This window comes from Acomys russatus, chromosome 2 (assembly GCF_903995435.1).
Source record: "Acomys russatus chromosome 2, mAcoRus1.1, whole genome shotgun sequence".
Classification (NCBI taxonomy): Eukaryota; Metazoa; Chordata; class Mammalia; order Rodentia; family Muridae; genus Acomys; species Acomys russatus.
Genome location: NC_067138.1, coordinates 47,447,593 through 47,474,223, shown reverse-complemented (window position 1 = coordinate 47,474,223; position 26,631 = coordinate 47,447,593). Strand labels below are relative to the sequence as shown.

General features: G+C 39.9%; 1 protein-coding gene across 4 annotated transcripts in view; it reads left to right on the top strand.

The window, feature by feature from the left end:
- The window catches only part of Klhl32 (kelch like family member 32), a 230,474-nt gene that overhangs the window by 47,987 nt on the left and 155,856 nt on the right, over positions 1–26,631 (top strand). For all 4 annotated transcript variants that reach the window (XM_051160928.1, XM_051160908.1, XM_051160918.1 and 1 more), the window contains exons 2-3: positions 2,630–2,714; positions 11,632–11,812. In XM_051160928.1, coding sequence (XP_051016885.1) covers positions 2,692–2,714; positions 11,632–11,812 — 204 coding nt within the window. In that variant the 5' untranslated portion in view covers positions 2,630–2,691. The remainder of the gene's footprint in view (positions 1–2,629; positions 2,715–11,631; positions 11,813–26,631) is intronic.

Sequence of the window (26,631 nt, the reverse complement as noted above, 5' to 3'; positions counted from 1 at the left end):
CATTAGTGAACACTCTGCTCACCAAAACACTTAATGTACGTAGTGCCTGATCACAAAGCTGTTGAAGACATGTGAAGGAAGGGGCTACCTGAACAGAGGACTCAGAGACGCCCGACTAGAGATAGGTCAGAAGAGCACTTCTGTTAGACTGGTGGCCTCACAAAGTGGCAGATGGCCACAGGGTATAGCTCTCAGTTCACAGAAGAGGAACCTCTTCTTCTGCTTCCAAATGAACATTACACCCTGTCCCCCAAAGGTAGTGCTAGATGTGCTCATATAGTGGTAAGCATCACAGAGAGCTGGGTGCCCGAAGGACGACAACTCTCTCTTTTAACATCATTGTGCGCGCTTCCTGATGTTGCTCCAAGCTGGCCAGCTCTGAATTGGAGGATTCTGAAGAAGAAGAAGACAGGTGACAGATCAAGGTTTCCAGCACTCATGGGGAAGTTATGAGTCGTAGATTAGGAAGGTTTCAGGCAGGGACAAAGGAGAAAGAGGCCGTGGAAGGACATGTCACATCTGGTACACTGTCCTACCTGTAAAACTCTTTATAAAACAAATGGATTTGTCCATGAATCTTAATTTTATTCCACTGTATTATATATAGCAAGAAGAATATATATGGAAAAATAATATTAAATAATAAATAGTAAGAAAGCTTTGTCCATGGCAATATATTCTTTTCTTTCTTTCTTTTTCCTTTTTTGGTTTTTTGAGACAGGGTTTCTCTGTGTAGCCTTGACTGTCCTGGACTCACTTTGTAGACCAGGCTGGCCTCGAACTCACAGCGATTCGCCTGCCTCTACCTCCTGAGTGCTAGGATTAAAGGCGTGCACCACCACCGCCCAGCAGCAATACATTTTTAACTCATTTCGACTCACCTTTAAGTGTTATGCTCATTTACTTAAACTATGAAAGATGTAGGAGGTCATGCTTAGATAATTTTGGAGAAGAACTAATTTACTGTGTTGACCTACAAACAAAAAGTATTTCTAATCAGGGAACTGAATCCATGTGTTATTTTCTGTCACACCTACTGTTTGAAATGTATCTATCAGATTAGATAGATACATTTAAGGGTGAACTGTTCTAACCTCTAAAATTTGTTTCTCCATTTGCTTGATTATAAAACATATTGTAAAAAATGCAGGATTTTCAAAAGAAATTTTTTCCCAGCTGTAAAAGATGTTCTTTTTCATTTCAAATCTCAAGTGTCTGTTTGTGTTGTTTGATATCAGACCTTAGAGCCTATAACCCACATTTTGAGGGTGAACTGTAGCAATAATAGATTGCTAAGCAAAACTCTCAGCTAATTAAACAGTGTGACTAGAATTACTCTGAGCATCTGTGCTGCTCACCCATGAGGGAGCATGTGAGACTGAGGCTCACTTTAGTTTTTGTCAGAACTCACACCAGAAACAAGCAAAAAATATCCTATTCATAATAATTAAAAAGAAAAGCACTCCAAAGTAAAATTGTATGGAATAAATGTTTGAAATAGCCCAATATTCTGTAATAATGGAATACTTAAGCCAATTGATATACTATATTAAGTACTTTTAAACCACACCAATTTCTGGTTTTTTTATAATGTAATAAATGCTGTATTTTAGTCAGATTACAAATATTTTATTATACAGCCTAGAAGCACAGTTTAATACATCCCTTTCTTAAGCATTTTTACCCTACCACTGCTGCTATCCAAAATTTTTGGCTTATCCACATTTTAATTAATTTTGCCACCTGGGTATATTACAAAATGTGAGCTAGATTCTCTAATAAACATTGTAAAATGCAGTCATGAACCACGTCCCAGACTGTTCAAATAATTTATTTTTCTATTTAGAGTTACATGACTGATTAAAAACAAAGGTGAGGGTGGACAGCACGGATGCATGGGAAGTGGGCTCAGCCAAGAGCTTCCGGCCTGACAGGTCGCTGCACTCTTAAACTAATCGTGAAGCTGCTGTGAGAATCCAGTTTTCATTTCTTTCTCCTTTTCATCCTCTCTGTGTGTTGCACTTTTGATGAGTTATCAGAAACTGTCTCCTTGAGTAGAGAAGGATCTTTTTGTATATACTTACCCGACAGGTACTCAATTTAAACTTGATTTCACTAATCATGTTTGTAAAGAAATTGAATTTCCATGGATAGTATCTGTGGTTCGGATCACTGTAGTAGTAGTTCATAAAATCTTAATTGTTAGCTGGGCTCAGTGGTGTACGCCTGTAATCCCAGCACTCAGGGAGAGGCAGAGGCAGGTGGATCTCTGTGAGTTCGAGGCCAGCCTTGTCTACAAAGCAAGTCTAGGACAGCCAGGGCTACACAGAGAAACCCTGTCATGAAACAAACAAACAACAAACACTATTTTATTTATCCTTTTAGTTTTAGTGAGGTATTAACAGGTCTCAAGAATATTGTGCTTTCTATACTCAAGTCTCTAGTAATGTAAAAACCCGAAAAGTTTAGAGAAATTGAGTACATGTTAAAGGAACGCGCTGAGGGGATGTAAAGTGTCAGCATTCGTGTTCTGCCCGCCTTGGTATTCTGAAGCCTTTTTGCCATGAACTTTTAGAATGTTCTTTGCATTTGGCTCACTTTTATTTTCTTTTTATACTTTCTAATCCAGCTGGAATGCTTGCGGATTCTTCTGAAAACTTCTAAGCCTGACTTTGAGGACCCAGCTGGAGGATGCCGTCTGAACACTGCCTCAGGTACACACTGAGGGAGAATGCTTTTACTCAGTATAGTGAGGCGTAAACTGGTACTGCTGCAGCACTGAGCTCAGAGCAGGAACTGAAGACAATTTGACTGAATAAACAAAACAGATAATGTTTGTGATTTGAGTATTTGGTACAAGGATGAATTACTAAGACCTCTTGATCAAATGCAGAAAAGCCTCATGATTCTCTGACTGATAATGCTTTTTGTCCTTTTCTTATTTTTGAATGGTAACCCTTTGAGCAAAAGGCCAATAACTATAAATGTACTGGCACATACCAGAAATGTTCAGATAATGATGCAGCATCTGAATATTGTCCCCTTTAATGCAATCAGTTTGGGGAGGATTAAAAATTCCTGATATATTTTTTGAATATTATTGATATAATAAATATTTGTTGAGCCAAACATTCGATTTGATGTAAAGTCACAGCTATGATTAATATAAAATTTGATTTATTCCTTCATAAACTGGGTATTCTATGGGAGAACCAGATATTAAAATAGCTACACTACCAGCAATGCAAATGCCATTGTGAAAGACATTCTGATGGAAAAGTCCCATGTAAACACAGGAAGGAAGTATTCCTGAGATCCAAAGATGAGGTGAGCTGGGAAAAGCACTAAGGCAGGAGGGAGCCAGGGAGAAAGTATATGGCTTCCATTCTGCCTGGAGGCAAGTCACCCACAGTTTCTGGGGAAGAGGTCAAAGTGTCTTCAGAAGAGAAACTAAGAGAGGAAATGAAGCTGGGGATATCTGCTGAATGTGGAGAATTAGACGTTTCTATTAAATAAACCTTTTTCTGAAGCTCTTAGAGATGATTAGTGCCGAAAATGGTTCAGAATTGGTGGCATTGCCAGAGCAGGTGTGACACCTCTCTGTGCCTTTCGTGAGCTGGGAGCACTCAGTAGTCCTCAGTGGGGAACTGGAGTATGGTATTCAAGGACTAGCAGCATTTCCCAACATCGGGGTAGGGGTACTGTTGATTTTAGCTACAAATTGTGCTACAAAATTTAGCTACAAAATTGTACATTTTACAGTGTGTGAGACAGGTCAGGTCCTCAGAGCAAAAACCAACCTGTCTCAGGATGCAGTTAGTACCAAGGCCAAGAAGCTGTGTTAGATCTGGTGCCAAGCCAGTACAGTACTTGAGCACTGAACTATTTATATGGCACCACCTCAGACAAATACTTTACCCCTCGATACCAGAGTTAGGGTGTGCTCTCAAAGTGAGTTCCTATCCTACGCCTGCCACTCATATTTATTCAGTTACCATCCTACTGCCATGTCCTCCACTATGCAGTCATCTCCTTCCCCGCTCCCACCCAGAGCCATGCCCGCCCCCCTTCCTTTATGCCTTGGAGCTGTTGCCACAAGACCATGAATTCTGCCGTGTCTTTCTCCTCAGCACAGACCCTTTATGGGAGACCTACCCAGATTCATGGCCCTTGACTCCTCAGCCTGCTTTTCCCAGAGAGCTTTCTCTTCCACTCAGCCACACAATACCACCACACCACAGCCTGGACCTTGCTATCCAAGACCCACCCCCATGGAAGAGTGCCAGCCCCCAACACTATCAACCATACTCTGCTGTGCTTGAAAACAGGAACCTACGAATCCTGACACAACTTGATAAGCTGGGATGGGTAGGTGGGTAAGGTTCCCCTTTTCTGAGGAATAAGGGTGGCATGAAGGAAGGAAGGTGGGACTGGGAGGCTAGGGGGAGGGGCCTACGATAAGGATCTAAAGTCATTAAATAAATAAAAATTTAAAAATAGGGTTTTTTCCATATAATATATTCTGTCTATGATTTCCCCTTCCCAACTCATCTGAGATCCTCCCCACTGCTCATCAGAAAACAAACTGGCGTAGTAGTACTATCAGCAGCAGCAGCAGCAATATAAAAACAATCCAGAAACAAACAAACAAACAAAAAACAGAAGGAAAACAGCCAAAGAAAAAGCACAAGAAACACATATAGATGCAGATATACAAATGTTTATATACATAGTAATCCCATAAAAATGCAAAGCCATAATATATATACAAATGACACCTGTAAGGTTTTAAAAAATGAAGAAAAAGATGACAACAACAACAACACAAAACCCTGACGAAACACTCCAAGACAAAACACTCCATAGATGCCATTGAGTTCTTTTTGTGTTGACCATTTATTGTTGGCTAAGGGGCCTGGACTTAAGAGTGGTTTGTATCCCCAGGGAGACTCTTTCGGAGAAAATTAATTTTTCATTTATGTGCAGTTATCAATTGAAGATAGCTTCTTGACTAGAGATGAGAACCTGCGTCCACTTCTGTCACCACTGGGATCCCATCTGGGGTGTGTGTGTGTGTGTGTGTGTGTGTATGTATGTGTGTGTGTGTGTACACACGTACATGCTCTATGCATGTTGCCGCAATCTTGGCTATGGTTAGGAGTCTAGAAGGCCTTGCTTCCTCCATGCCCTCTGGCTCTTAGAATCTTTCCACCTCCTCTTCTTTGGGGTTCCCTGAGATCTGAGGGGAGGGATTTGATGGAGACAGACCATTTAGAAGTCAGTGGTCCAAGTCTCTCACTTGATGCACATTGTTTGACTGTGGGTCTCTGTATTTGTTCCCATCCACTGCAGGAGGAGGCTTTTCTGATGATGGCTGAGCAAGGCACTGATCTATGAGTTATCAGAATGTTGTTAGGAGTCATTTTATGCCTATGTTCTCTTCTTAACTGGTTTAAATTCTGAAAATTTTGTTCAATCCTGACTTTCCATCATTCTTGTTGTTTTTGTAACATCTGCCTAAAAACACTCTCATTCAGGTGAACCAAGTAGTCTATGCTGTCAAATGAAGACCAATTCACAGAAATCTTGAAGTCAAGCAAGCTCACAATGCTCAGGCTTTTACATCTGTTTCTGCTGTTCCTATTTCCTGCCACTCAAGAGTCAAACCAAGCCAGCTCTTGCTTCTCTTCTCTCAATTTCTTTTTCCTTCCCAGCAGTTTTTACTGGCTGTACCTTGAGTGTGTTCTTGAGACAACTGAGCTCTGTTGGTTTCTCTCTGAGAAACGTGAATTGTAAGTTTCTCTCCTTAGCCAAGACTGCTTTCTAAGGCTCCAAAGCTGTGAATCAAGCTGTGTGCTTGACATCTACACTTGAAAGTCAAGCTAAGTTCATTATTTTCTCCTTTTTCAGGTGCCCTACTACTGGGATATCAAGTTTTATAAACCAGCATCTTTATGAGAACCCCCTTCTCCCCACATCTATATCTAACCTATCACCAAGGCTCCTAATTTTCCCCCTGAATAGTTTTCAAATTTGTTTAACTCCCTGAAATGTTATGTTGGTGATTCAGTACAGGGCTCAGAAAGGCCCCAGCTATTGCCATGGTCCAAAACCTCTCTAATCTGGCTCAATCTCTCTAACTGCTCTTGGTACTGTGTTGAATGATTATTAATATTTAATATTGATTTAAATTTTTAGTATCATCAGTGGTTACTCCTTAGCCAGCTATATACCCAAATAAACACAGAGAGAGATTAGGATATGTTTAACTAGTCTTGAGTACAATGCTGTGCAATAATTTCTCCATCCTAAATCTCCAATCTAATATAGTTTTCTCCCATTCAGATTTCCCACATTATTCTTGCCTTTTATTCATATCCTAGGTCCAGCTCATTCCTCCTAGTGTTTCCTTGTCCCCTCCTCATGCATCCCTCCTGTCCTTCCTGTTCTTTTTCCTCCCCTCATTGAACCAGGGTATCCCACCCTATTCTCTGTTATTGTTAACCATTGGTTAGTTGGCTTTTATTGACAATACAGAGAACAAATGGTGACATGTTACGAAAACTTCAGACAGGAGATACATAGAATAAACATCACAGTACAATGCCCAGATTGAAACCAGATAGTGGGGTAGAGAAACCAGCATTTGAATGAACAAGATTAAACTGTACACACTACACAGGAACATTATGCCAATTGGCTTTTGTGTGTGTGTGTGTGTGTGTGTGTGTGTGTGTGTGTGTGTGTGTGTGTGACTTCCCATGGCTCTTGGTTACCCTGGCCCAGAAATCCTGCATGAGTTGGCATCACCTCATCTGTTGTTACTCAGTTATCTCTTGTCCTCAGTTTCAGCCACTGATTTCTGTAGACAAGTGTGTCCTGCTGACACAGGTCAAAATTTGCTGCTATCTTTCTCCAAAGATATTTTTTCTTGGTTAACAGTGTGGTAACTCATCCATCTTCAGCCTGTGTCTTAGATATTTCTTCTTTGGGAAGGTGAGATTACTTCGTGTGTCACTGCCCTGCTACCCTGAGTATTCTGTAATGGCTGCTACACCACTTCATTTATTTAGTATTTTATCTCCAGTATCTAGAATAATAAGGCAAAATAAGTGTTTGCTGTATGTAGGAATGAGGAAAGGGTTATAGAAAGCTGTTCATTATAATTAAGTTCTTCATAGTCATAATATTTCTTAATTGTTCTATAAGGTTTTAATCTTAGCTTATGATTATGGCTGTTTTTGTTCCTAGCATTCACTTTAGAGAATTTACAATTTATTGTATAAAAGTAAAATTAATTTTATCACAGGATCTTTTAACAACTTTTTCATGTACATAAGTAGTATTCTTTTACTATTAATGTTTATGAATATTTTTACCATGCTGAGTAGTATGTAAACATTAAAATAGAAATCTACAGAACTCTTACATTTGAAATGTAAAATTGTAGAGTTGTTTTAGAGTTCACATCTTAAAAGTGTTCTGAATTCAGTTAAATGAATATATAAAAATAGGACCCATTGGGGTTTCTGTGATCAGAGTGTTAACTCTATGCACTCAAAGTAGTCATTTGCAGTAAAGCAGAGATTCAGAGGAGCAGGATGGACACTGCTAGAAGTGTGTTCTGCATTTGATTTATTAGTTTTTGTCATCAGTTCCAGAATGAAAGTTACAGGCTCCAAGTCATGATTAGCACTGTTCCCTAAGACCTCATGAATGAATCTCCCCATTATTTGATGCTGGCACGGGACCAGTCTGATGCTCACTCCCTGGCATCACTAAAAACCAATCTGGTGCTGAAAGAGGCTGTGTTTCCTACTGTGATGCCAGGGACAGGGGTCAGCCCTGTGCAATGCAGGAATGATGTTCGCCCTGGCCGCTTGATTGGAGTCACCTGGCATCCTTATAGGGCACCAGTGAGCTTGTGGGCTTGGAAATGGAATCATAATAGGAAGTATATATAAAGTAGATACATTTTAAAATAAGGAACAAAGAAATAGCCCTGATTAATCTTAGCGATGTATTTCATATAAATCAGCATATCCCAAATCATAATCTAAACATGTGCTCAATATAAAACTATTAATGGACTACATTGAGTTCTTTGTTCATATTTTTTGGCAGTTTGTGTTGTTTCACACTAACAGCACATCTCAACTTATACTAGCCTATTTACCGCGTTCCTCAGCCATATGTGGCTAGTGGCTTCTGCTTTGGCAATGTAGCTTTTAAGTCCCCAGGGGAAAAGGCACTGCTGTTGCACTGGAGGAGCCAGGGTATTTTGGGTAGTAGCTGTGAATTTTGAGAGGTACCATTTTTTTTCATGCTTATCCAAGTCTATTTTTTTTTTTTTTTTTTTTATTGTATTTTGCAAAATGGGTGCTGGAGCAAAGGCTCCGAGGTGAAGAGCTCATACTGCTCCTGTGGAGGACTTGAGGTTATCTCCCAGCATCCTCATCAGACAGCTCGCAGCCATCTGTAACTCTGGCTCTAGGGGATCATCCACCCTCTTCTGATATCTATGAACACTCATGTGTACAATCCTATAAAATGATCATCTGCTTAATTCCATTTACACACGTTAATGGATGTTGCTTATAGAGAAATGCCCCCCCTGCACCCCACTTTTTGTTCTTTTTGGAGTTTTACTAATCACTCACAAGGAATTTATTTTTTCAGGTAGGGTCTTCTGTAGCCCAGGCTGGTCTCATACACACTGTGTAGCTAACCTTAAGTTTACTCCCCATCTCTTAATTTCAGTGTGGAATACTGTGGCCTTTTATTCATGTCGTTCCCTGTGTATGACAATTAAGCCAGGTAAAGTGAGCCTGACCTCTTCTGGCTGTCCTGTGGGCAGGTGCTGCCAAGTGTGCAGAAGAAAGGTCTTTTGTAGCTTTGTATCTGAGAGATGGAAGAGGGGTGGGGGGGGAGTTGTTTTGAGAACACAATGATCACTTGTTGGTATGTGTTGATCAGTGGGCCTTTAGTGCTTGCCAAATGCCAGAGTATTTATTTCTGCTTGTAAAATATTTAGGCTCTTCTGCCAAGTGCTGTCTTTAAGTATCAGCTTCTGGTGTCCTTAAAGCTTGACTGTTTCTTGCTGAGCTACTACGTCTGTGAAGCTGAGGAGCATCACTGTTGTTCCAAAGCTCAGCCCGTCAGTCTGTGCCAGACTGCAGTTTGCAGTTGCTCTCTCTCTGCCAAGATTCACTCGCTTTCCTGAGATCTCTAAGTGCAAATACTGACTCACGCTTCATAACGACGTGGATTGTGTGCTAGATCTGAAAATAAGGAGACATTTGAGGCAATTATTTTAATATGTCCTTGTTCTACTACAAAAGATAATTTGAAATGCATTTACGGTGACATAAAAGAGGAGAAAGGAAATTATGAAACTTTCTAACGCAGCTTCTAAAGTTGTAATGCTAAAAATCCATTTTCTGTTTCAAAACTTTAGTTCTAGGACATAGGAAACCAGCTTTGAAGTATGATGGTACTGTTTTATGATTATTGCATACCACTGTGTTTTCAAAACATACTCTAAAGGGTTAATTTTTGAAATTTTTGTCACCTTGAGCTTATGTTTTGGAAACCTTTCTTACAGGTTTTTTTGTTTTTTTGTTTTTTTTAATCAGAAAAGGGAATTATATCATTGTGTTCTTAGTATCAGTGTTTTAAAAAATCATGATCAAGAATTTTGGCATCCTTATCTGTAAAACAGAGATGCCAGTAGTACCTTCTCTTAGGGTTACTAGGAACTTTCAATTGTTAATTATAATTAATTATAAACCCTGAAGGTTAATTGGCTGAACACTGTAAGCACTACAGGTTTGCTAATTATAAAAATGTCATCATTTTAGGAAAGCTTTTTCAGGCTCTCCTCGTGGTCTACTTTGCCGATAAAGTATTCCTGTTTCCTTCCCTCAGTTCTTTTACTTACTAATGTTAATTAATCTACATTTTAGGCTTTTCATAGACATTTGTATAGAGAACTATTTTTGTTTCCAAGTGTGACTTTTAGTTACTGGTTTTAAAAGCTTGCCCATCACAGGAGCCACAGGTGAATATTCAATGGCTGTGAGTATTTCTGGCTCTGCTGTGCCCTCACCTGAAAAGACTCCTCCCACCTTCCTGGATCCTCACTTTCTTTTGAGTTATTTTCTTCCCATAGTTCTGGCCTTTCTTATGCTTTCCTGTAGAAATGTCTGGTAACGCTCACCAACTACACTGGCTTTTCACAGGAAGAATTTTGTTAGTTTTAAGGTGGAGATTTGTACACTATAGGTTACTAGCCAGTTGGTGGAGGTAATAAAGCAACAGTGTTGGCAAGGCTGGTAGCAACTATGTTCCCTCTGAATAACACTTTTTCATACTGGAGCTGAGCACAGAATTGTCAGGTAGTATTTTTACGTATCTTTCAAAGGAGCTCAGTGTTTGGAAACAGAGCCTGCTATCCTTGCTATCCTCTGGGAGTGCCTTAGTAATGACGTAGCTTGCTAGTCAGAGCCCCAGTACCTGCTGTAGGATGTTAGAGTAATGTGCACAGACTTTTGATGATTTAAGCCAGAATTGTCCATAAGTATTTATAAATTCAGTTTGTGTTAGGAGTTTATAGCTTTTTTCTGTCTTCTTTTAGAGAACTTTTGAAGTTCAAGTAAGAATTTTTAAAGGACACAGCACAAATTTTTTTAAGGATAGGATAGAAAATGAAGAGGTAAGCTTCATAATATGAGTTCTCACAAAATAAAAACAAAAAGTGGTCCATTCATAAATCTAGTACAACAATTACATAGACATTGGAAATTGAAATTTTACTTTTGACTATTAATTTTCTCTTGTATTTACAAAGGACAGTTTCTGTTTATGGAGATAGGTCTCATGTAGCTCAGGTCAGCTTCTAACTTACTATTTAGCCAATGATGAATGACCTTGATCTTCAAAGCCTCCTGCTTCAGAGCTTCCTGGGTGCTGGCATTACAGGTTTATGCTACCATGCCCTGGTTTATTGCAAATGAATTTCTTTTGACATTCGTTGTGTGGTGTATAATTTCCCAAGTTCCATATGATGCTAAGGTTTCACTGCTTTGGATTTGGCATGACCATGTGTAGCTCTTTTGTTCCAAATAATATTTGTTCAATTTCCTTTTATTTATTGGGCCTGATGTATCTGAGGGAGACATGTCCATCTAACGCTGGAGAAGGACAGAGTTAGAGAGGGAGTCATAAAATAGAAAATGTTCCTGTTCTCTCTCTTTCACACATTCACCCACAAGGGATATATGCTTACCTGCACACATACGTAAAGCAAGTTTTGCATGCACACACACAGTGAAGAAATAGGAGCTCAGAAACAGGCTCCTATGTTCACAGACACAGGTAGACATTCACAAATTTAAACCATAGAAACAGGGGCGCTAACAAGAGAAAGAGGCCCTAGGACAGGGCAAAGAAAAGAATCAGAGAAAAGGAAAAAACAAACAAACAAATACAGAGGGCAAAATTGAGAACAGGAAAATCAGACTCAGTGCACTAGAATTCACGTGGCCTCCACAGAGTGGAAAGGGAGAGAGAGCCCCTGGGAAGCAGAGTTGGTGAAAGAAATAAACAGGGCTTCATTGCTCTCCTTTTTAGCATTCAAGAAATGCTGACGGGCCAGAGGCTGTGCCACTCGGAATCTCACAACGACACTGTCCTCGCAGCACTGAATCAGCAAAGAAGTGATGGCATTCTCTGCGATGTGACCCTGATTGCCGAGGAGCAGAAATTCCATGCTCACAAGGCAGTCCTAGCGGCCTGCAGTGACTATTTCCGGGTAAGTGAAGGTGGATGTGTTTGTCTTAGGATGTCACTACACAGAGGACAGCAGTGTTTTCTGACCTTTCCTAGGTCATGAGCCAACTACTTGGTGGTCTGCAGATTTTTTTTTTTATTAATTTATTCTTGTTACATCTCAATGGTTCTCCCATCCTTTGTGTCCTCCCATTCTTCCCTCCCTCCCCTTTTCCCCTTATTCTCCTCCCCTATGACTCTTCCTGAGGGGGATTACCTCCCCCTATATATGCTCATAGGGTATCAAGTCTCTTCTCGGTAACCTGCTGTCCTTCCTCTGAGTGCCACCAGGTCTCCCCATCCAGGGGACATGGTCAAATGTGAGGCACCTGAGTACGTGAGAAAGTCATATCCCACTCTCCACTCAACTGTGGAGAATGTTCTGACCATTGGCTAGATCTGGGTAGGGGTTTAAAGTTTACCTCCTGTATTGTCCTTGGCTGGTGCCTTAGTTTGAGCGGGACCCCTGGGCCCAAATCTGCCTATCATAATGTTCTACTTGTAGGTTTCTAGGACCCTCTGGATCCTTCTACTTTACTGGAGGTCTGCAGATTTAAGTGTTGAAAACCTGTTCCTTCCCGCATAGCTTTGGGTCTGGGGCCCTGTTGGGACGTGCACTGGACTCAGCTAGGTGCCTGAAGTGGGAAACAGACCTTTGCATCTGACTAATGCATTTGGTTGGCATTTTGCAAGCACTGGATCGTGTGGCAGTGACATGTATGACGTATGAAGATAGGGTTCTTTTTTGCTAGAACTTGGAATTTGATTTCCAGCTGTGAGTGACATGAGTGATATGAGTTGGGTAGATGAGGTCTTTTATATTTATATTTCATTTAATCGCCACACAAACAGCTTGTTCAAATGCATGCGCATGCCATGAAAGGTTGCCATTTTTATAGATGAGGAAATTAAGTCTGAGATTAAGTACTTAAAATTCAGAATGTACATAAATAATAAATACGGTTCTTGACTTGTATCACTGAAAATAAAAACCCATGTCTGACTTTCATTTTTTAATTTAAGAAACATTATTTGGGGGCTGAGGAGATGTCTCCATGGTTAATATTCAGCCATACAAGTGTGAGCACTGGATGGAGTTCAGGTGGTTGAGAGGCCTTGCCTAAATGAATAAAGTGGAGTGGTTGACAAAGATTACACACACACACACACACACACACACAGGGGGGGGGGATGGAAAAAGAGTATTATTATTGTGTGCGTGCATGTGCCTACGTGTGTGTTCGTGATGTGTGTGGGTGTACATGCCAAGGTACGAAGGTCAGAAGACAACTTGTAGGGTTGATTCTCTTCTTCCACCCACCTTTTATGTAGGTTCTGGAGATCAAATCTTGGTTGCCAGACTTGTATAGCAAGGTGCTTTACCTGTTGAGCCATTCTGCAGTTCTCCCTCCTTTTCCTCCTCCTCTTCTTCTTTTCTAAACTGGCATGTATTCACTGTTCATGTATTCAGAAAGGAAGTTTCCTTCAACCATATTGTATTTTCCGCATATTCGTTTCCCTCCTGTTCCTTCCCCTTAGTTCTCATCTATCCTTCCTGCTAGTCTCCTTCCTTCCCCGGTCGCCCTTCTACTTTCCTATCATGTATATGGTTTTATGTATCTATAAAGAATTCTTTTTTTTTGAATTTTTAAAAATTAATTTATTCATATTACATCTCAATGGTTATCCCATCCCTTGTATCCTCCCATTCCTCCCTTCCTCCCATTTTCCCCTTACTCCCCTCTCCTATGACTGTGACTGAGGGGGACCTCCTCCCCCTGTATATGCTCAAAGGGTATCAAGTCTCTTCTTGGTGACTTGCTATCCTTCCTCTGAGTGCCACCAGGTCTCCCCATCCAGGGGACATGGTCAAATGTGAGGCACCAGAGTTCGTGTGAAAGTCATATCCCACTCTCCACTCAACTGTGAAGAATGTCCTGTCCATTGGCTAGATCTGGGTAGGGGTTTGAAGTTTACCGCCTGTATTGTCCTTGGCTGGTGCCATAGTTTGAGCGGGACCTCTGGGCCCAAATCTGCCTATCATAATGTTCTACTTGTAGGTTTCTAGGACCCTCTGGATCCTTCTACTTTGTCATTCTCCCATGCTTCTCTCATCTAGAGTCCCACTAGGATGTCCTCCCCTCTGTCCCAGTTTCCTCGTAAGTGAAGACTTTCATGGGCCATGCCCCTTGGGCTAGCTAGTATGCTGATATAAGTGAGTATATACCATTTGACTCTTTCTGCTTCTGGGTTAACTCACTCATTATGATCATTTCTAGTTCAACCCTATAAAGAATTTTAGGACTTACAAATAAAAGATGATAGACTATTTTTCTGTATCTGGATTATTTTGTTTAATATGATAATCTCCAGTGTAGTTATTAATTTTCTAGCAAATTAGATAATTTCATTCTTTCTTAAGGCAGAGTACAATTCCATTGTGCACATACACAGTATTTTCCTTGTTTATTTGCCCACTGAGAGATGCTGAGCCTGATTCTATGACTAGGCTATTGTGGCTAGTGTTGCAATAGGGCCATATGTGTAGGCATCTCTCTCTGTGTATGTTTACTGAGAGTTCTTTGGGTATATCCAGAAGTTGTATAGCAGGTTCATATCCTGTTTCTAGATGTTTGAGGAAACAATGCTAATTGCCATAGTGGCTAGCCTAATTTGCATACCCACCAGCACTATGTAAGGGTCTCCTTTCTCCCACATCATCCCCAGCATTTGTTTTTGTTTTTGTTTTGACAAGCTCTCTCTATATAGCTCTAACTGTCCTGCAACTTGCTCTGTAGACCAGGCTGGCCTTGAACTCACAGACATCCTTCTGCCCCAACCTCCCAAGTGCTGGGATTAAAGGCGTGTACCACTAAACCCAGCTTTTATTAGATTTCTTATTGACTGGGATAAGATGGAATCTCAGAGTGATTTTAATTTGCATGAACACTTTTATGTTTATTGTCCAATTTGTAAATCCTGTTTTTAAAATGGTGTATTTATTTCATTATCCCCTCCCCAAACCTTTTCTTTTTTTGAGATAGGGTTCTCTGTATAGCTATGGCTGCCCTGGAACTCACTCTGTAGACCAGGTTGACCTCAAACTTACAGAGATCCACCTGTCTTTGCCTACCAAGTGCTAGAATTAAAGGCGTGCCTGACTCAATTGTTTTTTATATTTAGCTTTTTGAGTTCTATATATATTCTAGATATTAAATTTCTGTCAAATGTATAGCTAGCAAATTTTTTCTCTCATTCAATCGAGTTTTTCAATGAACTTTCCCTTTACTACATAGAAGCTTTGTAATTACATGAAATATTATTTGTGAATTCTGCCTGTCTCCCCTGAGTGCTGGGATTAAAGGCATGTACCATCATGCCTACCTACAAATTCTTGATAATTTTTTGAGCAGTTGGTGTCCTTTTTAAAAAGATTTATTTATTTTATGTGTGTATATGAGTACACTGTCTTCACGTACACCAGAAGAGGGCATTGAATCATATTACAGATGGTTGTGACCCACCATGTGATTGCTGGGAATTGAACTCAGGACCTCTGGAAGAACAGCAAGTGCTCTTAACCTCTGAGCCACCTCTCCAGCCCAGTTGGTGTCCTTTTTAGAAATTCACTGCCTGTATCAAAGGGTTTCCTCTATTTTCTTCTCCTAGTTTCAGAGTTTCAGGTCTTTGAACCCTTTTGAGTTGACCTTTGCACAGGGTGAAGGATAGATGTGCAGCTTAACTCTTCCACATAAAGACAGCTTTCCCAGAATCATTTACCAAAGAGACTGATGTTGCCGTGTATACTTAAACACTGTTGTTAAAGTCAGGTAGCTGTAGCTTTGGTTGCTTACTAATGGGAACTTGCTCATGTTGTCAGCTTGGCAGACTATTGAATCACCCGGAAGGTGGGTCTCTGGATATGCCTGCGGGGGGGTTGAAGGAGGCCCAAATTACTTGTGAGAAGGACCACGTCCTGGGTGGGGGACCCTGGATTAGATGGAGATGGCAATATGGGCACCAGAGTGGCACTCAGTGTCTGCCTTTTGGACAGTGTCCAGCTGCTTCAAGCTCCTGCCGCCTTGACCTTCGCAGAATGATACACTAGACCTTGAGCTGTGAGCTAAAATAAACCTGTTTTCTCTTAAGTTTCTTTTGTTAGAGTATTTTATTAGAGCAATATGAAGAGAAGGTAAGTCCTCTGTTCTGTTCCCGTGATATACATGGCTGTTCTGTAGCAGAGCCATGCAATTTTTGTTAGTATAACTTTAAGTTGGTGTTCTGCTCTCTCTGCTACTTCTAGTATTGCTCTTTTTGCTCAGGATCGTTGGCTGTCAGGGCCATTTGTGCTCCGCATGACCTTCAGTATGTTTTTATCTATTTCAGTAAAAAACATCATTGGCATTTTAATGGAGGTTTTGCTGAATCTGTCCATCACTTTTGATAACATAGCTATTTTATAGTATTATTTCTGTGAATCCATGAGCATTGGTAAACTTTCCATCTTATTCTTTAATTTCTTTCTTCAGAGCTTAAATATTTTGTCATTGTAGGGAACCTCTCAGTCCTTGGCTAGGTTTATTTCTGGGTTATTTATTTGTTTATTAAGCCCTTGGAAATAGGGTTGCTTTCCTGATTTCTCAGCAGCAAGGTGGTTACTGGCATATAGAAAAGCTACTGATTTTTACAGCCCACTCATTTTCTAGATGAATTCATCACTTCTAAGAGTTTTCCGGTAGATCTTTGGCCCCTTCTTTATAGAAAGTTATTGTCTGCAGAATAGGGATAACTGCACTTCTGCCTTTCCACTTATTCCTTTTATTTCTTTCCCTATTTCTAAGAATTTCTAAGATTTCAAGGACTATTGAGGAAAAGTGTGAAAAGTATGTACACCATTGTCTCATTCCTAATTTCATTGGTATTGCTTTGACTTCTTTAACTCTGTTTAGTGTAATTCACAGCTTCTATTGCTGTGAAGAGACATCAAGACCATGGCAACTCTTATAAAGAAAACATTTAATTGAACTGGCTTACAGTTTCAGAGGTTTAGTTCATTGTCATCATGGCAGGGAGCATGGTACCATCCAGGCAGACATGGTGCTGGAGAAGGAGCTAAGATCCTCAGGCAGCAGAAGTGAATGCCACGCTAGGCCTAGCTTGAGCATATAAGACCTCAGAGCCCACCCCCACAGTGACACACTTCCTCCAACAAGGCCACATCTCCTCCAACAAGGCCATACCTCCTAATTAGTGGCACTCCCTATGAGCCTATGTGAGCCATTTTCTTTCAAGCCAATGCAGCATCCCTCAGAAATAGTCTGCATCTTATAAACCAAATAATTCCTCCCATCCCCTAAGTTAGTTTTTGTCAATGGCTTATCACAGCAATAGAACACTAACTAGGGCAATCTTGTTTATTCCAGATCCACTTACATTATTAATACCCTCTTGGCTTAAATTTGGTATGTCGTATATGTCTAGAAATTCTCTCATTTCCTTTAGATTTTACAATTTATTAGAATATAACTTTTCATGGTATGCCTTAATAATCTTTTGAATTTTACTAATACCTGGTTAATGCTTTTCTTGTCACCTCCAATTTTATTAATTTGGGTCTTTAATTTGTGTTAGTTTGGCTAAAAATTTGTCAATTGTTTGTCTTTTCAAAGAATGAACTCTTTTGTTGGTATTTTAACGGAAGAGTGTTTTTTTTTTTTTAAGATTTATTTATTATGTACAGTGTTTTGCCTACGTGTACACCTGCAGACCAGAAGAAGGCACCAGATCTCATTATAGATGGTTGTGAGCCACTGTGTGGTTGCTGGGAATTGAACTCATGGCCTTTGGAAGAGCAAGCAGTGCTCTTAACCTCTGAGCCATCGCTCCAGCTTTATTTTTATTAATGTTGTCTACATATGAGTATGCTCACGCCTCTGTGGGTGCTGTAGAAGAAGGTGGCAGATCTCCAGAAGCTTGAGTTGCAGGTGGTTGAGCTGCCTGATAAGAGTCCTGGGAACCAGAGTTCTCTGCAAGCGAAGTCTATGCTCTTAACCACTGACCCAGCTCTTCAGTCCCATCAGTGATTCTTTGGTTAATTTCTTTTTTTCATTTCATTAATTTCTACCTTCATCTTTATTATTTCTTTTGCTCACTGATTTGGGATTTGGCTTGGTCTCATATACTTTTGGTGTATCGTTGAGTAATTTACTGGTAGTTCTCTCAACTTTTAATGAAAACACTTATAGATACAAACTTCTTCCTTAGAGCTGCTGCAATTGTATCAGATAGGTTCTGGTGTGCTGTATTCTTGTTTTTATTTTATTGCCTGAGAATGGACTCTGCACTGTTTGTGCCTGCAGACTTTCATGTTTTGCTTTGCTGCCGTAACTAGCACTTTCCCACACTCCCCATTCCCTTAGGGTGGCTGCCTTCCCACTATTCCCAGAGATTATAATAGCCTGGGCATGGGTGTCGTTTTCATCTTCTGGAATCTTCTAATTTTATCCATGTTTGACTCTTAACTAGTTCTCTTTAATTTCTTATATGAGTATCAGAAACAAAACCTGGATACTTGTTAGCTGGACAAGAGGTTAACTATTTACTATATTTTATTTAAGTCAATTTTTAAAAAGGTTGTTTTTATTTTATATGTATTATTGTTTAGCCGTCAAAGCTTATTGCATGTGTACCTGGCACTTACAAAGGCTGGTACTTACAAAGGAAGAGGGCTCTGGAACCCCTGGACCTGGAGGTTAGCTGACATGTGAGTGCAGGGAACCAAACTCTGTTTTTCTGTGACAGCAACAGAACCACCTCTCCAGTCCCCTTATTTCAATTTTTCTTATAAGTGTCAGTTCAATTGATTAATGACTGTCTTAGTCACAGTTCTGCTGCTGTGAAGAGACACTATGATCAACATCACTCTTATAAGAGAAAGAATTTAGTTGGAGACTTGCTTATGGTTCCAGAGGTTTAGTCCATTATCATCATGGCAAGAAGCATGGCTGTGTGTTGTGCTGGAGCAGTAGCTGAGAGCTACATCCTGATTTGCAGGCAGGGGACGGGGGAGGGAGGAAGTGAAGGAGAGAAGCAGAGACAGAGACAGAGACAGACAGACAAAGAACACACTGGGGCTGGCTTAGGCTTTTGAAACCTCAAATCCTGGCCCCAGTGCTATACTTCTTCCAAAGCCACACTTCCTAATCTTCTCAAATAGTGTCACTTCTTGTTGACCAAGCATTCAAATATATAAGCTTATGAGTGTCATTCTTATTCAAACTACCCCACTGACTAAGTAATATTTTTGAAATATAACAGTAATGTATACTGATCTCCCATTAGCCAAAGAAATCCTATGACCACTCCCAGAATCAATGTAAGAGAACATTTTTGACTCAGAGCAGTCTGAATCTTAACACACAGGAGTACAAATTTAACTGTGATTTTAAAAATCCTTTTCCAGAAATAGTCTTTCCCCAGCGATGAGCATTATCAGTTGGTTATCTAATACCAAATGGTCAACTCTGAAAACATATTTACAAGTAACGTTTTATAGACTGTATAATAACACAGCAGGTTGTATTATGAATATATATGTACATACATACACATGTATGCATGTAACAATTAATGTAAAAGAGACCATGAATTTGAAAGGGAGCAAGGAGAGTGTCTGGGAGGGTTTGAAGGGAGGAAAAGGAAGAGAAAAATGTTCTAATTATAATCTCAAGAAATGAAAGAATATAAGAAGTTACTTTTCACAAATCTTTAAATAATACAGAAATTAACAGAGATCTTCAGCTGATGATTGCTTTAGATATTTCTAATAATAATCCTGTTTTTTTTCCATATAAGAGATAATATCAGTTACATTCACTTGCCATCTACCAGTGCTGTAGAGTCTCTGAGAGCAGGTTGAGGAGATGGCTCAGGGGCTAAAGTGCTCACTATACAAGCAGGAAGACATGGGGACCAGAGTCTGGATCCCCAACACCTGTGTAAAAGCCAGCTGGGCAATAGGTACCTGTAATCCTAGGACAGGGAGGCTGAGGCAAGGAGTCCCTGCCCCTCCTCCTACCCCTAGTCAGAGCAGTTCTTTCCTCTTGGTCTGTAGGGAAACCTGCCTTTTACTCCAAAGTGTGATACCACCTTTACATCCAAGATTGGTTGCTATATAAGCAGCCCTGAAAGGACAGTTTAGATAAAGAAAGGCCATTATTTGTCCTGGCCAATTGTTTGTCAACTTGACCAAAGCTAGACTCATCTGAGAAGATAAACCTAAAGAAAATGCCTTCCTACATGGCCTTAGGCAAGTCTGCGGTGGGGGGGGGGGGGGGGGGGGGGAGGGTGCAGGGGGGTGGAGGGGATGGTGGGGGCGTTGTGCCACCCCTGGGCAGAAAGCAAGTTGAGCAAGCCATGGGATGCAAACCAGTAAGCAGTGTTCATTCATGCCTCTGTTTCACTTCTTGCCTTGAGTTCCTGCCCTGGCTTCTCTCAGTAATGGACTAGAAACTAAACTGTACCCCAAAGTTGGATTTGGTCAGGTTTTTTTTTCCTTTGTTTTGTTTTCACAGCAATAAAAGACAAACCGGATTACTGTTTCATTTTGAGTGTATACAGAAATTTAAGAGACTCTTAAAGAACTGCTTCCCACAACCACCTACCCTAAATTAAAATCATCTGTTTGTTCTTGTATCTTATATTTTACATTAAATACCTAGATAGAGTGGCCCAATGTCCTTGGTAACTTCTGTTTCTCTTACAACAATATAATGTAGTCTCATACTTTGTAAATGCTCAGTAAATAATTTATTAAATTAATGAAGAAATGTTTCCTAATTTTCATAGAAATTCATGTATAATTCAACTCTTAAAAATCTTAAATACTAATGTAGATAGATATTCTAAAGATGTATAAATTATTCATGCATTTTTCCTTCTGTTAGAACTCTATAAAGTTATGTAAATACTTTGGTATAAACTAGATTTTTATGCTCTAAAGTGTGGTATTTAGCACATAATTCTGAAGCTAAAGTATTTCTTGTTTTGATTCAGAAAATATGAGACCATGGGAGTCAGCAGGCATACACTTTGGAGTAAACTATTCTTTCATACTGGCCTGAGAGTTAACACCAGGTTTTCTTGCTTGCAACATGAATAAGGACTGACAGGTTGAGCACATAGTGCTTTGACTTCCTGTGATCATTAACATTTTAAAAAGAAATAAAAGAAACATTATTGAGTCAAGAACTAATGACTTAAAAAAAAAACCTGAAAATTAGGTTAAATTCCAGTGGTGTAGGCACAGCATGGCATTTGCAACTGTATAACTCAATTAGAGCAAAAATTCATCTACAAGAGAGTAAAGCATCACTAGGAAGATGATGTGGATGAGCTAAGGAGCCTGTCTGAGTTCTGCAGCAGGGACTGTATTGTTGGTTTCCATGTGCTTAGCAAATAGAAGGTTCTACATCAATTAATAGTTGCTGAGTTCCTCCATTTCACCCGTTGCAGTGCTGTAAGTAAACATGGCAGGTCATCTTGTTTCTGTGGACCTGTGTTTTTTCATCAGTCCCTGAACAAGCACAGGCCTCAGGCTGGCTTGGTGTAGCTTCAGTGACATGGAAAAAGAAAGCACAGCATATAGGGGTTCACACTCAGTGCAGTTTCACTACACATTAGCCGGTTTGCTTTCTGGATTGACTAGTGGTCCCTGGGTCAGCTACATCTGGGTGTTAGAGGGAAGAAAGCTCAGCTCCTCTTATGGGCTCATCTGCTTGCAGGCTCACTCACTTTCTGATAGTTCAGAATAGCTTGGTCTCTGGCTCTTCTTTTCCAAACCTTTATGCCAGGCTGGGCAGTGACTGTGCATTTCCTAATCAGGTTCAGGGTTGGCCTTCGCACTCTGTCACTACCACCATCAGCCCCTCCCTTCTCTCTTTTGTCCCTTCAGTGCTGCCATAGCACTGTTCTCCAAGCACACTGTCCCACCTCAGGGCTTTGCACTTCTTGGCATCAGACTCTTTGTCTCTCAGTTTACCCCTCTGCTAAGGTTTATAACAGTCAACATGGCTGATGTTTCTTGCGAACCTCTGTTGACTCTCCTCTGCCATGTACATAAATTTATAAAGTCTTTCATTTCTCAAAATTTAAATTTAGATTGTCCCCTTCAAAGAACTGGAGATTATGTACCATGATCACTAGAATCTTAGAAGAGTGCTGTGACTAGCCAAGGTAGTGAAGTCAGTAGCGGCGTTGTTGAATAAAACTGAGTGGGGAAATATTGAATCAGAGGTAACAAGAGAAGTCAGCCAGCAGCCTTGTGATTCTGCAGTGTGTGTGTGTGTGTGTGTGTGTGTGTGTGTGTGTGTGTATGTGTAGTGCGCATGCAGTTTTGTAATCCTATTTCCCATTCGTTATTTCAGTAAATGGCATAAATGATTATTAAATGAGAATATAATTCATAATTAGAAACTTTCAATTCAATAAACATTTGTTCCAAGCCTGTTATTTTCTAGACACTGAGTGAAGTCATAGTCTGGTGGAGGACACAGACAGGTGAACAGGTAACTGCACTGTAACATAATTAACACCAGAGTTTAGGGGTTTGGATTAGCATTTGTTTTTATCCCATGTTCCGTTGAGTATTTCCAGCCAGTTGCAGTAATATTAAACGTGACTGCTATAGGTAAGCATTTACTGTGCTCCACACACGTGTTCTAAAAGTTTTATGTGGACCAATGTATTTCATTCTCTGAAGAAGTCTAGAAGATGGATATTAATATCAAAATGTTCAGTCAGGTGTGGTTGTGCTTTTTAATCCTAGCACTCAGGGAGGCAGAGGCAGGCAAATCTCTGTGAGTTTAAGGCCAGCCTGGTCTACAAACCAAGCCTAGTACAGCCAAGGCTGTTTCCACAGGGAAACTGTGTCTCATAAAAGAAACAAAACAAAACAAAATCAATCATAATGTTCATTCAGAAGTAAAGAAAAGGGGGCTCAAACTTCAGCGAGGCCTACTTGGGGCCTAAAGGGTGGTTGAGATGATGGTAGCCTGGGCTCAGGAGGGATGAACATCTTTTAAAAGCATGGTTAGGGGGATGTGGAATCACCAGACTTTTGGACAGGGAAGGAGAGGTAAGACTTAAGGCTTGATGCTTGAATATCTGAATAGTAGGAATAAAGTATGTTCATGGCTTGTTTGCCTGAGGTTGGAGGAAACTGGGGAAAGAATGGCTGCAAGAATTTTAAAGGAAGCAATAGAGAAAGAGCAACAGAGAAAGGCTTTTGTATAAAGAGGTCTAAGTCTTCGGAAAGGAGCAGAGCCAAGGTTATAGTCTCAACTGTGGTGTTTGCATCCTAAAGCCCACTGCAGTGCCAAGGACATCATAGACCCTTCATCTTCATTTTCTCTATTGTGATCTTACTGAAACAGTTTCTTGCTGTGCTGAGCCTCACTAACACCTTGCTATAATCTTCCTTAAGCACAGATAATATGTATTTATATAATAAATCTATACGTATCCATAGATTTACATATATACCATTATATATGGATATATGCATATAGACATAAATTTGTTTAATATATTTATTTTTCTTATCTCCTAAGATAGTGTCCTGACTTGGTGCTTGTAGTACTGCTCATAAAAAGGGAGGGATCATTGCAGAATTTGTACTGTTTGCTATTCAGTCATCACAGTTCATGTACAGACAAATAATGCTTATCATATTAAAGACAAAAACAAATATAGCATTGAGAGTTTTGTAGGCCTTCTGTCTTTATCCCTGGCCTGATCCTAAAACTTGATCAATTCTGTGAATTTTCAATGAACTTTTAGTAAACAGTCTTTTAGTTTAACAATAAAATTAATAAGAACAATTAGACTTATAAACTATCAGATGCTATATGAGGTTAAAAGTCAATCACCCATTTTGCCTTTCATTCAGGCACCATGGCACAGCTGTCTTGTGTCCTTGTTCTGAGCAGTCACTGGAGTTCGTGGTATAATTGATAGCTGCTCATTTTTGCAGCAGAGAGCTCTCACATTCTGATTAGAACAGGCTTTAAAAAGTATTATTTTAGCTGAGCATAATGTCCTTCTTGGATCTTCATTTTAGAAAAAAATAAATTGAAAAGATAATAATAAACTAGCCCGGAGCCCTGTTTGGTTGTGCTGCAAATATGTAAGTATCTTCTCCTCATTTGAAGACATTATCTACCATTGTACATAATCACCTAATCACAGAGCCACCACGACACCCTTCATTAGACAACAGGGAGACTGTGGCCCATCCATACTGTAGACTATTACTGGGATAAAAAAGAATGATTTATGAAGCTGTGAAAAGCCACAGTTGACACTTACATTCATATCATTAAGAGAAAGAAACCAGGCTGAAGACTGTGTTCTGTATAGTCCCCAATCTATGGCATTTTGGGGGAAAAAACTGCTAGAGAAGGAAAGGAAGTGGTTATCAAGTGCTTGAGCATGATAGGAGTAAATCTGTGGGTGACACGGGATAAATGGTTACTACCAGGTTTGAATTGTAATGTGAACTTTGGGCCTTAGTAATGGGTTCCTAGTAATTGTTTTGTTGTTTTTTATAGAAAGTGAACTTCTAGTGAAGGCTCTAGTTTTTTAAACATCAAGTAAACGATTACCTTGTTAAAATGAATGTATTTATAAAAGGTATATGTAAATTTATATTTATGAAAAATATTTATGAAAGATTATTACCTCCTTGAAGAACTGACAGCTTTAATACACTTAGGCCTCAGTTTCACAGAAGAGGAGTTCTAAGAAAAACAAGAGAGGATATTTTCAGAGCAAGAGAAGTATACCAGAGCTGCCTGGCTCTCCCACTGTAGAGCATCATCATTCATTCAGACAGCACGTTAAGGACCTCTATGCCCAACATAGTCATGGTGATGCTCCAAGAATAATAGATAGGGCTATGTAGTCTGAGTGCTCCAAAGAAGCAAAATAAATAGAAAATATGGAGTTAGGTCAAAAGACAGTCACATAGATTTAGTGTAGTAATTTTTATGGCTGTAAAGGTTAAAGAATTTCTTATTCCGTAGGGATTAGCTGGATAGCTAGAACTGATGTACGGTTGTTCAAATGAGAAGCGTGGAAAAGTAGGAGGAAGCCAGCAGTTAACATCTAGTCCAAGTCTGAGTTCTAAGGTAAAAGAAAAAGGCCCCAGCTTGACACACAGAATTCTTTCCTATTCAGCCTTTTATTTGATCCATATCTTCAACCCACTGGACAAGTTTCATCCAATTACAGAGGACAATTTGCTGCACTCAGCTTAACCATTCAAATGTTAATCTTTTCCAGAAACACTCTCAAGGACACACTAGAAAATATGATCCCTTTAGTTATCCTGATTGTATAGCTTATGTTATCTCAGCCCTGTGTTCTCCTTCGGTTTTTGTTGCAGAGATAAAACACTGACTAAAACCATCTTGGGGAGAAAGGAGTTTATTTCATCTTATGTCTTACAGGCCATCACGGAGATGGCCAGGACAGGAAGTCAAGGGAGGGACTAAAGCAAAAGTCATGATGGAGTATCACTTACCTCTCATGGCTTGCTCAGCTACTTTCTTTATGAGGTCCAGGACCACCTGCTCAGAGGTGGCATCGTCCACAGTTACCATTAATCACCCCAAATCCCACAGACTTGCCTACAGGTCAAACCAATGGAGGCAATTCCTTAATTGAGATTTTCACTTCCTGGGTGACAAGAACTTATATTAAGTTGATGAAAACTAACCAGCGCACCGTAGAACTTACCCCTTATCTTTCCTCGTGTTCCTGTGTATAAGAGGAAGAAACAAATGCAAAGACAAGGAAAGCTTGTCTTTTAATGTAGGTTTGGGTATTACCTTTTGTTTCTAATGTTAGCAAAAAATATCTAAATGCCTTCAAAGCTTTCTCCCAAGGGGAAGAAATATCAGTTATTGTTTAGAGTTTATGAAAGTACCCAGAAGAATGAAAGGCACAAACCCATATGTTTCTGTCAGCCTTTACAATTTTATTTTTATTTATGAGTGTGAATGCCTGTGGTGCCAGAAGAGGGCAAAGGATCCCCTGAAACTTGAGCTGCTCGCAGTTGTAAGCTGCCAACATGGATGCTATGAGAGTTTTGATAAATCATCTAGAAAAAAAAAATGACATATGTCCTAATGGTTGGAATATTTGGGCTTTATCACAGTGGTGACAATTAAGTACATACTGCAAAACTTAATTGTGGTGAAAGCAAATCTCAAAAGTATAAGAGATCTATTTCGCTTCTTCTTCACGCAGCCGTTCAGTTTGACCAGCATCATTCGTTGAAGAGGATGCCTTTTTTTTTTTTCAATGCATATTTTTGGCTTCTTGATAAAAGATCAGGTGTCCATGGGTGTGTAGATTTATGTGTGGTGTTTACAACTCTGGAGGCATTGGACCTGGGAGATTAGAACCAATACATGAGACTGACTAAAGTCTCATGCAATTGCCAACTTTATTCAGAGCATCAGACAGTTATACTCTGAAGGTTAAGAAGGGTCATCTGAGTAAAAGTTATCATGAGTTCAAGCTGTATACAGTTACAAGGACAAGCCCCATGTGGCAAAAACATTTTTCAAAATGACACAGTAAGCATTTAGTTGAAGAAAATCAGCAAGCAATAAAGAGTAATCTGAAGTGAATTCACTTCTTTTTGCTACACCTGGGGGTAGCCTGAACACACATTCCAAGAACAATTCTGCATTTTAAAGAAATTGAGATCACAAGACTCTTGTTTTCTCACAAGCA